The sequence below is a fragment of the Equus asinus genome, chromosome 10 (genome assembly GCF_041296235.1).
Source record: "Equus asinus isolate D_3611 breed Donkey chromosome 10, EquAss-T2T_v2, whole genome shotgun sequence".
In the NCBI taxonomy this organism is placed as follows: domain Eukaryota; kingdom Metazoa; phylum Chordata; class Mammalia; order Perissodactyla; family Equidae; genus Equus; species Equus asinus.
The window spans coordinates 64,758,008-64,773,131 of NC_091799.1; the positions used below are offsets into that span (position 1 = coordinate 64,758,008).

Sequence of the window (15,124 nt, forward strand, 5' to 3'; positions counted from 1 at the left end):
TTTTGGTTATCTGAATAATCTCTACAAAGAGCAAGTGCCCCTCAAAACATGTAATTCTGAAATTAATGGGATGCAAAATAATACGTTTCCTTTAAAGTGTGTTCCGACCTTTTTTTTTTTTTTGCCCTTTATTTCCCCACACTTTGAATTTCAAGGTCTCCGAGTCATTTGGTGATGACCGTAACAACTGGTCTAATTATTGGTAACGATCTGCTTGCTGATGTCATTCATACGCTGCTTGTGCTGAAGCGTATTTCATCAGTGTTGTTTTGGGTCACTCAGGCCCTTTTCAGAATTGTTCATGATGAGTAAACGGTCCAGTTGCAGTGTTCTCAGTTGGGGTCACATCCAGGAAGTTTTCCATGTAGAATAATTACATTCCCTTTTGATTAAAGAGCTTCAGCTAGCTAAATCAAGAAATATCCCTCGGAGATTTTGGAAATCCTTTTCACGAGTTATTCATGCTAAGAAACACCACGGAAGAACTCTGGGCCCCAGTTTCTCACTTTCCTCCAAGTGGAATGTTGCACAACATTCCTTGCCTTTCCCTTTGCCTCCGTGGCACATGATGCTGACACCTTGCTCCTGCATCCCGGGGCATGGTGTAGCTGAGGTTGCTGCAGCAACAGCACACACAGGGCAGCGTTCCCCCGTAACTACAGAGGCTGGGACATGAGTCAGTTGAAAAGTTTCACCGGGTTTTTATTAGTGTATGATGCAGCCCCATGTCATCTACAGTTCCTAGCCTGTCCTAGACTCACACACGATGATGTGGAACACTCCATGCTCATCACCTTCAAATGTTAGACGGTCCAGGGGCCTCTCACCGAAGCCACTGCAGGTGCTAGCTCCTTCTGCAGCACTCTTTACTAATACCTACCGTAAGAGGCCCCACTGCTGGAACTCCATTTCTGCTATTGTATATCCTGTGTGCTTACGTCATAAGCAACAGTGACCTCGGTTGATGATCAAGAAGCCCCTCTTTTTACCCAGGGAACTGGACAATGGTTAACATCCCGGAAGACATATTTTTACCCTCCTGGCTGGGAAGAACTATGTGCTGAAGAGTAAGGATGGAATTACTGTAATTCTCTATGAGAATTTTTTCAAGTGGAACTTACCGTTTAATATTGATCAAAAATGGTCATAGAGTCATCGGCAACTTCTAACACAAGATTTGGTTTCTTTTTCAGACACGGAGATGACTTGATTGTGACTCCATTTGCTCAGGTAAGCACAGTTTGTTAAACGGGCAGGTTTCTCACAGATCTGAAAATTTAATTTGGGGCATTAGTTCTGGTTCTTGATTTCATTTCACAAGTACAAATACAAATTCTATGGTTCATTCAAGTAATTCAAAAGCAATGCTAGAGAATGTGTCCTTGGCCTTATTGGTCTGTTTCGTATAAATACAAGACCCTAAGAGAGTCTTTGCTTCAAATTACAAATTACCTAACTGACATACTTAAATGGGACCATATTTCCTTAAGTGACATAAGCACTAGAAGCAGACGGCTATATCGTGGATTAAATTACATTTAGTATAATTAGGTACATGATCAGTGCATGAAAGTCAATATTACACTTCAACCTGATGCTTTATTTACTCTTTTTTTGACATGCCATTTGTACAAAAATTTAACTGAGTGATATATTTATGTCAGTTTGTTCCTTTTAGGTACACAAATCATGAAAATACTTTAACCGCATGACATAAATGCTAGAAGGTGATAAAATGATCTAAAGCCGTTTGGAATATGTATAAAACAGTTGCTAACCAGATATTCTTTGTATAGACCAATGTTTCTCCACCCTAGCTGCACGTTAGAATCACCTAGAAAGCTTTTATCCCAGGCCACCTCCCTGATCAATTGAATCTAAAAATCTGGGGATCGGATCCAAACACCTGCATTTCTTCTAGGAGAGTTGAGAGCCACTGGTATAAACAAACTAGGGACAGAAAAGGATAAAACTTATTTAACCTGGGGCATGAAACAGGATTAAAGCCAACACTGACTGTTAATAAGAAATGTTAAATACTGGAATACGAGGATCCAGAGAGGTTGTAAAAATCACAATCAGGGTGATGTCAAAACCAGCTCCAGGGCCTTGGGCCACTCATTTAACTTCTCAAAGACTTCTTTTTTTTCCAATTGGTAAAACTGAAGGACTCGGCTGGATAAAGATAGGCCCCAGTTCAAACCTCGTCTCCTCCTCTTGTTAAGTGAATGGCCTCAGGCAAGTCACTGAACTTTTCCAAGCCTAGTTTTCTCATCTGCTAAATGACAATTCCAAGACTACCCTGCTCATAGCGTTATTAAGAGATTGAAATAATACCAAGCTTGTAAAGTGCTCAGCACAATTTCTAGAAAATAAAATACTTAATGAACTTTAAGGGTTGTTATCAGTAAGGGCTCTTTCACCTCTAAAATGTTATAATAGGTATTTTTTTAAATGCCTAATAACATTTTTTATATAGTATGATTATGTATAATTCTTCCACTTTTGCAAATTTCCTGAAATTTTGCAATCGCTGTAATTTAGGCCAAAACTTTAATGAATCCATAAATAACACACTGTATAATGGTGGGTTTTTTAAATTAATGCAGGCAATTAAAAACAGAATACAACCACTATCCCTTTCAGAAGGTTAATGTCTTGTTTGCTTAAGGTTTTGCTGGAGATCATAAATTCTTTCTAGTATCTATATTTCTATGTTCAAAAAAATTGACACATTTTAATCATATTTTGTGATAACAAAATCATATAAAGCTAAGGATTTTTAATGGATCACTATTGAGGTCCTATAATTTTATTTCTAAGAGCTGAGAGCTAGTTGAACAGATAAAATCAGGCAAAATAATATAAATAACCATCACCAAATGTAGAAATAATCATTCCAACTTGAGTCTATTCACGTAGCTATTCTTGCTTCTAATGAAAATCTCCAGGTATTGTTGTAGGAAATATATATCCAAGTATAGAGTAAAAGATAAAAAATATTCTGTAAATGATATGTTATCCTCTTATTTCAAGCAGTATTTATTAATCTCCGATAAATAGATTAATAAATTGGACTTGGTCCTTGCCGTCAGGGCTGTTAAATTCTAAGGAAATCTAGTCTTTTGCATAATCAGACATTTTCTGTAGTGTACCTGTAATCTCCAAAAGACTAATAGAATTCCAGTACCCTGAGAAATATATATTTGTCAAATATCAGTCTTTGTTAGTAAACTGTTTAAATAAATGTGTACTTAATACCCTTGAAATTAGGACTTTGAATATAAACCAACTCTGTGTAGTATGTAGGCATATCTGATCCCTGAAAATGATCCTGGAATGTATTTACAAGCGTTTGCTTATGATTGGCTTAATGACTCAGAACACCTTGTAGAAGGTGGTTTTTGCCCCAGAGGCTGCAGATTCTTTTTAAGTGGCTTCATCACAGTTTTTACAAATGGCCTTTTACTAGAGTGTATGATCTGGAAAGCTCTACTAGGATTAAAAAAAAAAAAAAAAAGCCTGTTACCCTGAACAATTTCACCATTGATCGAGCATCTTAATGGAAAGCAGGTAAGACAGAAGGCCCGGTTATTGGCGGTTTGTCTGTGGCTCTCTTAAGCTCTATTGGGCACGACTCGCTTATTTTGTTTTCCTAACCAATAACTCCTCAAATTTTTAATACAGGATACAATATTCATCATTTAATGCTAAACACTATAGTGCTTAAAATATTAGATGCTTACGTCACTTGAAGTGATACCAACATTATTTGCCCTAATGTACCATAGCTGCTTTCACCAATGGACAGAAGACAGTCGATTTTAGACAAATCGCTCAGGGAAATGTTCAAATGGGCCAAAAACTTCTCCCCGTTCCCCAGCATGCTTTGGGGTTTGGAATTTCACATTAAATTCTTCTCGTGAAAAATCCTACTTTCAAAATAAAATCTTTTTTGCCTAAAAAGTTTAAAAAAGAAATATAAGCAAAAGGAAGAAAAAGAAAATTTCCCGTAATTCCAAACCCCAAAATAACTAGCATCGACATTTTACTTTATATCTTTTTTTTTTTCTGTATTTTCTTTCCAATAATTCTTTCAAATGGGCCTCTCCTTGTAAAAGTGGTCAAAGGCCTTTTCCAGCCGGTCTCATCTTCTCCCTCTTCTGGAGAGAGAACTCGTCTCTTTCTACCTGAGCACATCTCCAAAACATGAAAACGATCCCTCCCTGTTTTTTTCCCCAATCATGGTTTCCTGTGAAACTAAGAGAATAAAATCCTTTTATAAGACAATTAAGAAGTCATGCAAGGATATATTCCACTCTGATGGATAGGGCTGAAACCTAAAACATCTTAGACAGATGTGATCTTCAGAAAGAACCCTACAAAACTCCTCTATTACCATGTCTAGAACGCTGTGGGGTGGGAAATCTTGCTAATGTTTAACCTAAACACTTTTCTACTTCTAATTTCTAATGTTTTCTCCTATAAGCTCAGAATCCTCTTGATCCCCCCTAAAAGTGACAGCTTTAAATATTTTATTTCTGTTTTGAAATGTTCCCCTATGTTTGTGTTGAAATCTTTCTGGGTGGGGATTTCCTTAGGCAGGAAGGCTAGGTGTTGAGAGGAATCCCAATGTTGTGCCAGGTCATGTCACTGGCAACTGGCCTTTTCCTCCTGAGAGTGTAGTAACAATTTGGCCAGAGTTCTTGCAGGGTCCCAAGGAACACCAAAGGAACCCAAGGAGACAGACAGTGATAAGTGTTGGCAATCTGCTTTGTAGTCAGTGGCCTCTGACCCCACCAGTCGCATTATCTGTGACATGCGTACCTTGTAAAACTCTCAATCGATTAGAATTCTCATCTGAAAGTATGAAATGTTAATAAAGGAAAAAAGTGGAATCTTTAAGTAAAAGATAGAAAATATCCAAATAATATCTTGGAAACCTGGAGAGATCCTCATGTCATTCAGACTAAGGAGATATGCCTGATTTAAAAATACAGGGTATGGACAACTAAGTCATTTTACCGTTAACCAAAATACAGCACCTGGGATAATTTTATTAAAAATGTCGTTATTAACACTATAGAACATGACTATTCCATTGAAAATAGAACATGGCCAATATGTTTTTAATGCCTGCCTGGGTCCCTGCCCATTTCACCCAGCAGCAGCCGTCTTGCGGTCTCATCACAGTTCCCCTCTCACCGAATCCGCCAGGATCTCCTTGCCCGGCTATTAAAGAAGATAATCACATTTCAGTTGCTTCTATCTGTTGGTTTTTCTTTATTCTTCATTAAAGTAAATGACAGCATCTGCTAGGAATCTAAATACTTTTTAGGTTGAACTATGTGAAATTAACATTCAACCTTTTTCGTCATACAAAAGCAGCATTTCATATGGTTTAACCAAAACATAACTTGGAAAGAGGTTTTCTTTTCCATCAAAATACCTTTCTATCCTATAAATAATCGTAATGTGACTCCACTTTTTTTTCTGGACGTAAAAACCAAGGCCCCAGCCCGTGGCAACTCATGATCTGTGTTTTATCGCCATCTAGTGGCATAAAGTGTATTTGGAACGAAAACAGTCCTCAAAATCCTTCCTTTCTTTGTTTTTGTTATTTTTTAAGCAGGAGTTTTTAACAAGAATAGTATTGCCCCCCTCCTTAAGAAATCTCCTCTTTAAATCTTTTCAAGAAATTATTATTATGTAAGTATACATTTCATTTAGGCTGTGTTCAGTTTAACTTTTTAACGAAGCCCACATTTTTCTGTGATTTTCAGTGACTCTTATTGGTTAATAAATGTTTAGAAGTACCTAAGAAGATCTGAGACTAGTATGTGTAAATAACGTTTAGTCTCTCTCATGGGTTAGTCCATGAGCCATCTCTGTGCAGAAGTTTTCCACAGCACTATCGTAATTCCTAAAGTCTATGTATTTCACATCATCCCCAGTCTATTTTTGACTCTGACTGATTACACTTTTGCTTGGAGGGGCAGAAGAGAAAGAAATGACCTTAATTTTCTAACCATCGAGCTGTGTGACAGAAAACGCTGGGGACCTTTTTGGTTAGAAAGCATTAAGCAGTGAAGAAAATTAGAGGAGCTTTAAAACTCTGACTATAGTTCTTTTTTTTTTTTTTTTTTTAAGAATATTAGCCCTGAGCTAACATCCACCGCCAACCCTCCCCTTTTTCTGAGGAAGCCTGGCCCTGAGCTAACATCCGTTCCCATCTTCCTCTACTTTATATCTGGGACACCTACCATAGCATGGATTGCCAAGTGGTGCCGTGTCCGCACCGGGGATCCGAACCGGCGAACCCCGGGCCACCGAAGCGAAATGTGCGAACTTAACCGCTCCACCACTGGGCCGGCCCCTTGCCTCTAGTTCTTGAAGGGTTGACTTCAGGGGAGTGAGAGCTGCCCTAGAACAAAAACAGAGAATAATTGAACCCTAATTCAGGGCCTTGAGTAACACTGTTTCCACTTCTCCCCCACCACCCTAGCCGGTGGATGCCTCATCTCTGTGTCCTGCAGTGCAAGTGAGAGCATAAAAAACTAAGCAGTGCACTGGGGATGCAGACCCCAGGACAATCAATGGGCCCTAGGGCAACACCTCCTTATAAGATTTGTCTGGAACTTTTATTTACACTTCTGCCGATATCATATGTGTCATAGTGCAGAAGATAATGGTTTATACTCAATATAAAATTCATAAAATATTATTTGTCCTACCACGAAAACAATGATCTAAGACTTGTGCACATACGCAATGATGTATCTACAAGTTTATTTTCTGCAGTAGTCTTTGTAAAAGCTAAATTTAGGAGACGACCTAAAAGTCAATTAGCAGAGGGGACAGGCAGCCGTATGCCTGGAGGAGGGGCTGGGAGGAAAATATCTTTTTTCACTTTTTACTTTGAAGTATTTCATACATATAAGTGACTATGTCTAGTGATTATCTACCATATAAAGAATAATACTAAAATCAACAGTTTAAGAAATAGAGCAGTACCGATATTTTTAATGCCCTGAAGGTCCCTCCGCAGCTCATCCACCTGCCTCCTCTCGGAAGTAACAGTAATTTTTGTTTCTGTCTTTGTTACTTAGGGGAAAACAGTTTTCTTCTACTCTTTTGTTCTGTTTAAATTCTGCACCATGTGAAGATATAGATTATGCAAAACAAATACATTAAATTTAAATTAAAAACCAAAACAAAATAGTCTAATTTAATATCTTTGTTGTAACGAGTGAAAAACCTTTTTTACAGAAAAACAATTGCAGTATATGTTCCATGAACTAAGGTTTCCTTTCGAATGAGCATTTGACGTAAATTACCTGCAGGGCTATTTCTGTTTACCCAGCTGTCAAATGCAGTGCCGTTACTATAATTTATTAGAATAAAATTCTCAGAATTCTGTGGTTAAAATTTTGCCTAGAAAAAGGATCGACTAGGGAGTGCAATAATCTTATTTAAAGTGCTTTATCAGTGCATTTGATGTTCAATTCTTAAAGCATAAATTAAACCTGTGTAATTTAATGACAGAGGATCATTTGTCAGGTTTATTTCTGCATCTTTCAAGATTCATGCCTAGTGAAAGGCATGGTGGTCTGATGTCAGCAGTGGGCTATTTGAATACTCCGTCATCGGCAGCGTGACATTTCAGCGCTGGGAGCCGTTTATATGTGATAATGAGCCAGGTTTTTCCAGTGACTGAGTTTATCACGATTGGCACCTCAGGAAGCACCATTGCCTCTTTCAGGGGATAATGCTGTAGGGTCACTGTCCCGGGATGTAAACAGCACCCCTGTGACTTACAAGAATTAATGCCAATTTCAAAAATGTCTGAAGATGTTTTCATCTTAGAAAAAACTTACACTGTCATTAGTCTAGGTCAGTGCCAGATGAGAAAATTCTAGAAACGCTTGTGGAACCCTTGGAGCAATTATGAATTTGCCCCTCCCATACTATCAATGGTAGCCATTAACTAAATTCCCTTGGCACCCGCCAAATCATTAATCCAGTGGAATGTTGCCATAATGGGCTTCCTATTCACTGAGTGCTTTCTATTCACCAGACACTGTTGATGGCACCTAACCTGTCATTTCATATCATCTTCACAGCAACCCTATGAGGTAGATACCACTATCCCAGTTTACAGAAGGGGAAACTGAGGTCGAGAGTTTATGTAACTTGACTAAGTTCACACAGTGCATGCATCTCAGAGCCAGGCAGTCTGGGTTGTTATGCAGTGCCCCATAGGACATTTGGAATCTGTATCTTCGATAAATTTAACATTCTGGTTGTCACTCAGATTACCAATAATCTCACCTGATATTGGCCACACCTGGGGGAAACAGGCCCATTCTGGGAGAAAGAGAGGGAGGTAATGCTCTTCTAACTTTTCTCTCCTAGTCTCACTTCTATTTCTTCTGCTGCTTTCTAGTTTCACTAGAATTAAGAAGAGGAAGGGCGATCGGAGATAGTGGTCCTGTGTGTGTGGATATGTCGTGTCTGTGTATTCATTTATTCAGCACATTTTTATTGAGTATCTTCTGTGGGCCAGGCACTGTGCACACACAGGGCAGTCCCATTTGATGTGAGAAATGCATTCCTGAGAACCTTCTAATTCGTGGTTCAGATCACCTTTACAGAGAAAAGAATTTCTCGTTACTGGCTAGAGTGGCCGTGTGGGAAAGGTGAAAAAATTTAAAATTGATTTAGCTTGCTGACTTTGCAATTATGACATTTTTGGTGAATTTTTGAAGAGAATTTGAGGATAACTTGTTTTAAATTTTATTCCCAAAGTGAGACTTGACAAACATTTTATATTCACACTATCTCAAGTTTGCATAAAATGCAACACTATATGTATGTTGCCTGGGACATAGTTTTGGTGACTGAGGAATCCAGGAATACTGTGGAAACTGCTGCTGCTGTCACCATATTCATAGACAATGAGGAGAAACATGTGGAAAATCCTTGCAGTCTGTCCTCTCTGGATTTTGAATAGATACATAGAAGCTTCGCTAAGCACTGGGAGATTCTTTAGCAGTATATGAAACTAGCTTGCAAGCAATATCAAGTTTTCATTTAAAAAATCATTTTTTAAAATCGCCAAGTCATTTTAAAGTGCTTTAAAGATGGCCCTACTTCAAGAAGTTTAAAGTATCCTTTTTTGTTGTAGGTCTTAGCGAGCCTGCGAACTGTACGAAACAACTTTGCTGCGTTAACTAATTTGCAAGATCGAGCACCTAGCAAGTAAGTTATCCTTCTTTTCCTCTCCTTCTTGCTGAACTGTTATAGGGTGTTCTCTCAATTTGAGTGAACTCAAGGCAATATATTAGATTTCTCTGAGTTGTTGCAATGCTGTCTAACCATTTACACTATGTCATATGATGTCCTGTTAATATTCTATAAATACTTTGTAGTGGTGGTTCTAAGATCAGAAATGAAGCAGTATGACAAATAAGTACGGTGATTCCATCTGTCAGAAATCACCTGGCTTACCCAGCCCTCTGCTCAGTTATTCACACTCAGGGTAACTTTATAGGTTTGGCTAACTTCATAAATTAACCATGGACATACCATCTCATCAAGCCTTAAAGTCAATCCAGAGTCATCCTCTTAGTTCTGAGACAAGGATTCCTTGGAGAAGTACCATATCATAGCAAAGATCTTTGATTTTCCTGCTGTTACTGACTCTCATATCAGCAGCATCATGGAACAATCGATCAAACTGTGATATGTGATAACAGGGAAAGCCTTTGAAAGAAGGAAAGCCGAGATGGAAAATGATTATAATTTGGGGGTTCTAATAAAGGCAAAAGATCTAAGAAAACAAAATTAATATTTTAAGATTAAATGGAAAAATGATTAGTTATTCAAATGCTCATTATTTTGGCAATCTATTGTTAATAATAAATAAAATGCTATCACTAAAATATCAACTCCAAAGAATTTTCCAGAAGAAAAAGCATTTCCTTAAATCAATATTGAGAGGACAGTGAATAAAAATTTATTTGGAATTATAACTTATCTAAGTGTATACAATTTCATAGTAGTTGCTACTTCTTAAAGAACATGAAAAAAATCTGAACTTTCCGTTCCATAATGATATAATTGACCTCCCAAATTCATGCTTTCCATGATTAAAAAATGCTCTTGCCATTATGTACGTACTTCCTGTGATAGAAAACGGTTTTTAAAAAATCAGTGTAAGTGTCAAAATGCAAATAATTGGAATGGAACCCAGAAACTTCAGCTGTTTGTCATGTTTCTGGATAATGAATTTTTGCAGGCCTGTTCCCTCAGTCTGAACATTTCTCACCTTCTTCTTCCCCTCCTCATCCACTGGGCTAACTGTAATTCATGCTTTCGGTCCCAGCTTAAACAGAATTCCTTTTGAGCCATTCTCCCAGACTAACACCCGACATACACACGCCCACCCCAGGTCCCAAACTGGGTGGTATGCCTTTCCAGCTCGTCTGATCGCATCTTGCACCTAATGTCTATTTGAGCACGTGTCTCTCTCTGCTCTAGTTGCGGATTTGCCTGTCTGAGTGCTCCTTAAGAATGTCAGGGCCCAGTGAGCAGTGGTTGTATCTGGTTCACATTTGCACTCTTGGTACCTAGCATAATGCTCAGACAGAGTACTCACTTTGCACGTGCTTGCTGCCTGGAAGAGTGAGGTGGTGAGGCAGCGTGTGGAACGTGAGGATGTGCTTCGAGGTATTTCTCCTTTGCCAAACATGTCTTCTCTCCTCCACGTCCATACAATATCACGCTGATCTCAACGGCCCCGTGGGGCTTTTGGTGTTTGGTAGCTCATAGGTGCATCACCTCCTCTTTGGAAAGTCACAGCACTGCAGGAGGAACGAAGTTACTGGTGTCACTCCCAAACTTTTTTAGTCTCAATTTTTATCTAAGAAATTGAGGTATTGTTTTTAAAAGGCAAACCAGAAACTTTATAACTGCTTTTACGCTTCCTTCAGACATGGTCACTTGGGGACCAGCATTTAAACCTGTGACAGATAAACTTGATCAGAGAGGTGTGAAGGCATCAGATTGGCCTTCCGTCTCCAAAGAGATGACGTGAGGCCCATTCTGTGCAAGACAGAAGTTTTCAACTCATTTACAGGGACAGACAGATTAAAACAGGAAAGAACAGCTGGAGGAGGGTAGAAAAATCATAGTTTATGCCCAGACTTGACCTACAATTGAATGCCCAGGGTGATGTCTAACCAAACAATGTTATCTGGTAGACTTTAACTAAAGGCCTTTGAGGTCTCTCTTTTGGTCAGATTTGTACCTCCTTTACTGATGTAAACCCAATCAGCCTCCTCAGAATAGTAGAATTCAATCTGTGTACGGCCAAGCTCTGTTCTGTCAGTGTGGGCAAAGTGCATGTAACTCTGGTTCATCACATGATGACCCTGAAGGAATCGGAATTTCCCTACTGGGCACTCCCAGTACCACTGGAGCACTTCCAGACTCACCCTTGGATTCTGCGGAAGGCATGTGCTACCTTGCACAATCCACTTTTTAATTTGCTAGGAGGAAGAAATTTAGGAAGAATGCATTTGAAGCCCTGACCTCTGTGGGTACTCAAATGCACATTGCTGACTTTTATTAACCCATTAAGAGTCCTATTACCTTGCTCTTTCTTACCCTTGAGAGTTTTCATTCCAGAAGGGAGTTCTGGCTCATTCTTCATTAAATGATTTATCACCGTAACCGTGGATCAAATGACTAATATTCTCTGCTTGCCCTTATTTGCTGAAATATCAAGTTCCCAAAGTGACCGTTGTTGGATTGGTATTAAGAGAAGACAGTAAGTAACAAGTCAAAAATGTGGTTTTCCAAAACTATAGAAAAGTTTAAAAGTATTCATTTGATACCTTTCCTAGACAAAATTGATGCTTTCTAAATTTTCATAGAGCAAGGACTAAAAAAAAAATAATCAATATATAAATTATTTGAATAATAAGCTCTCAGCAAGAAGATAACTATTAGTGTATAGACCAGAGGTGTTTTAGAGCAGCAGTTTAAAACAGTAACCTTTCTGTTCCATGAAGCATTAATCAAGTTTCAAATTCCCCCATTTTATTTCATAATAAAAACTAAAATAATTCAGAAGTAAATTTTGGTGACTTTTCAATCAAATACAAAATTTCAGTCCCAAACTGACATCAGTAAACGTAAGAGCAGTGAGACAGAGCCAGACACTGACTGGAACCAAGACTGAGAATTGACAAAGTACCAGGCCGCTTTTCCCAAGGGTCTCCCAGCCCTGCTAAGAGATTTGTCATCTCAGGAAGGCAGATTTGAACAGGGCTCTGCGAGAGCCTGCCACCTGCACAGATGTGTGGCTTTTGGTCCAGGTTCCACAAAAGCATCCTCAAAATAAGGCAGCATAGCAGAGCGCAGGCCCTAGAATCACATTACTTTAGTTCACATTTCAGCTTTGGCACTTGGAACAAGTTATTCAACTTCCCAAAGCTCTGTTTTCCTCATTGTAAAATGGGAACAATGAGACGACCTGCCTTAAGGTTTCTTGTGAGGAGCAAAGGAGATAATTCGTTTAAAGTGCTCGTTTAGCACAGTGTCTGACACACAGTAAGTGCTTATTAAATGTTAGCCACTGATAGAAGTACCAAAAAAGAGAAAAGCACCAAAAATCAATAAAAACAAAAATTTTGCAGACATCCTTGAATGTGTCTGTTTTTTAAAGTTTTTTTAAAGATCATTATTTTAAAAGCTTTCCATTGTAAGTAACAACTTTATAAAGTTATATTTCAAAAAATCTTAGTGGATATTGTATAAATGATAATTCTTTTCAACGTAATTTATTAAGCGTTAGATACATTGTGCTGTGCTCTCTAGGGAATACAAGTTAGTCATAAAGCATGGTTTTCTGCCTCAAGGGGTTTATAATCCTCTTGTGGAACTTGGCAAACATCTGAAAAATTAAAGACTATGCGATAGAATCTAGTTAAGCACCTTTAATTTACAGTATTTCTAAAGTCTCTAGAGCATCTATTGGGACAAATCATTAGTATACGTTTCTAACAAATGTAGCAGAGGTGTTTCTCCATATAAGAAATAGAAAGGAAAATGTTAAAATAGCTTCTCTAATTGTAATATAGTTTACAAGGAGTCATTTACTTCTGACAGTGTACAGGCAATCATAGAAATGTATGCCAAAAGTAAAAGTTCATTAACACTGTGTTAGGAAAACCAAGTATAGACTGACTACTTTTCCAAATTCAAAGAGTCTGTGTTTGCTCTGTAAGCCCTCTGTAAGCCTTTGCTGAAATAGTCAATCAATGAGAACTTCCTCCTCTATCATGTCCCTGTGACATTTACATCAGCTTTATTTACCCCACAGTCTATCACTATGAGATTTAACTGTTTTCTTCTTTGACGTGTGATCTGAACTATGGTACGAAGGGTACCTAAGGACTTGACTGGCTAGTCTGAAAGAAATCTTCGTTTGCATGTCTTAACTTAAAAATAATTCTTTAAATTAAAATGGCATATCTGAAATGACTCAGAGAGTCCACAGATCACCAGGCACCGCATATTTACTGCTTTGTATTTTTTTGTCTTTGTCAGAAGATCACCCATGTGCAACCAACCATCCATCAACAAAGCCACCATAACAGGTAAGAAAGATCTGGGAGCTTATTCTTCTCATGTCTAGGAAGAAACCATATCTTCCAGGATTCAACCTAGCATTAACTCACCAATTTTATACTGCAATTCTAAAATTTTAAAGAAATTAATTCCTTCTTCTCTATATTATCATTTCTCTCATTGATCTCACAAGTCATCCATTCACGCTATTACTTGTAAAATATTTACTGGTGTACCATTTTTAAAAACCATTTAAATTTGTGCTCTAAGTTTAGCATTGCTCTGGGCATTTGTATTTTGGGAGACAGCATTACCTTCAAAATGTTGACCATGTTGTTTCCATGCTTACGTTATCAGTGTGATGTTAATATATGGTAACTTGGTTTAATGGACATGAAAGCATAAATAAAATGTGCCTTCTTGGTTAATCAGTATCCCAGTTGTATGTAGGAAGGAACACCATTCCAGTAGTCCTGATTTGGACCCAGAGAGTTGAGAATAAATTCAGTTTGGGAGAAGAGAGAAGAAGTAATTATACAACATAGGAAAGTTCAATGAGATCAAAAGAACAGATGGTTTGGGGAAGAGAAGTGGAAGGAATGATGAGGGACATAAAGGGCAGAAAAATAAAATTACCTCGATTCCCCTTAGTCTATTTTAAACGTAGAACTTGACCTCAACTGAACCAAAAATGGAACAAATGATCTCATTTTGCTGAACCTGAAACCAGACTGAATTCATTTAATCATTTCTTAAAACCCCACTTAAAATAATTGCCTGGAAAAGGAAACCTAAGTTTTCTAAAATTATTACCAGAAGAAAATTAACATATTTTTCAAACTAGACCAATACTTCATTTGATTCAAGTGTCTTCTCTGGACTTGAACTCATAATGTGCTGAGGAGCTCCTTATTAAGTTATTACTGAGTACGCTCTGCGTGAAAGTTAACTTCATCATGTCCAGTCAGCACTTTTCAACTGGTCTCGTTTGTGGTCACTATGTCAGAGTTGATTCTGGAACAGTTGTTAATTTTGTTCTTTCCTAAATGTCTTTCTAATGAGGCTTGTATTTCAATGAATATTAAGTTATTGGTTCTTTTTTCCATGTTTATCTTTCAAAATCTTATTGGTGATGATTTTCAACTGTCATTTCATAGTATGTGTCTGGCTCTCCAGTTTTCTTCTTGACATTGATCAAGAGATGAACTGATCTGATAACTGAAACTCCTATAAATTAAAGTAGATTCTTTAAGTAGCAGATTTCTTCTTCAGAAACCCAAAGTCAATGTAAATGAGCCTAAACTGAGATGGCAGCATAGAACTGGACTCCTCTGTTTCTATTCACTTGGCTGATTATGTTGAGGGATGAGCAGACTGACTTTTGTGAGCATGTGCCTGAGGCCTCTAGTGAGACAGGCCACCTGGCACCTGATTTCTAGCCCTGCTCCAGGCACCAGGTCTGACAGCCATAAAGAGGGACAACCCC

The 15,124-nt window shown here is 38.1% G+C and overlaps 1 protein-coding gene across 11 annotated transcripts in view; it reads left to right on the top strand.

Annotated features, from left to right (window-relative positions):
* Positions 1–15,124, top strand: part of PDE4D (phosphodiesterase 4D) — a 1,407,338-nt gene that overhangs the window by 1,215,492 nt on the left and 176,722 nt on the right. For all 11 annotated transcript variants that reach the window (XR_011506465.1, XM_070519632.1, XM_070519633.1 and 8 more), the window contains 3 exons: positions 1,194–1,230; positions 9,188–9,261; positions 13,618–13,667. Coding sequence is in view for 10 of the 11 variants with exons in the window: in XM_070519632.1 (XP_070375733.1) it covers positions 1,194–1,230; positions 9,188–9,261; positions 13,618–13,667 (161 nt within the window). In the remaining variant the exon portion in view is untranslated. The remainder of the gene's footprint in view (positions 1–1,193; positions 1,231–9,187; positions 9,262–13,617; positions 13,668–15,124) is intronic.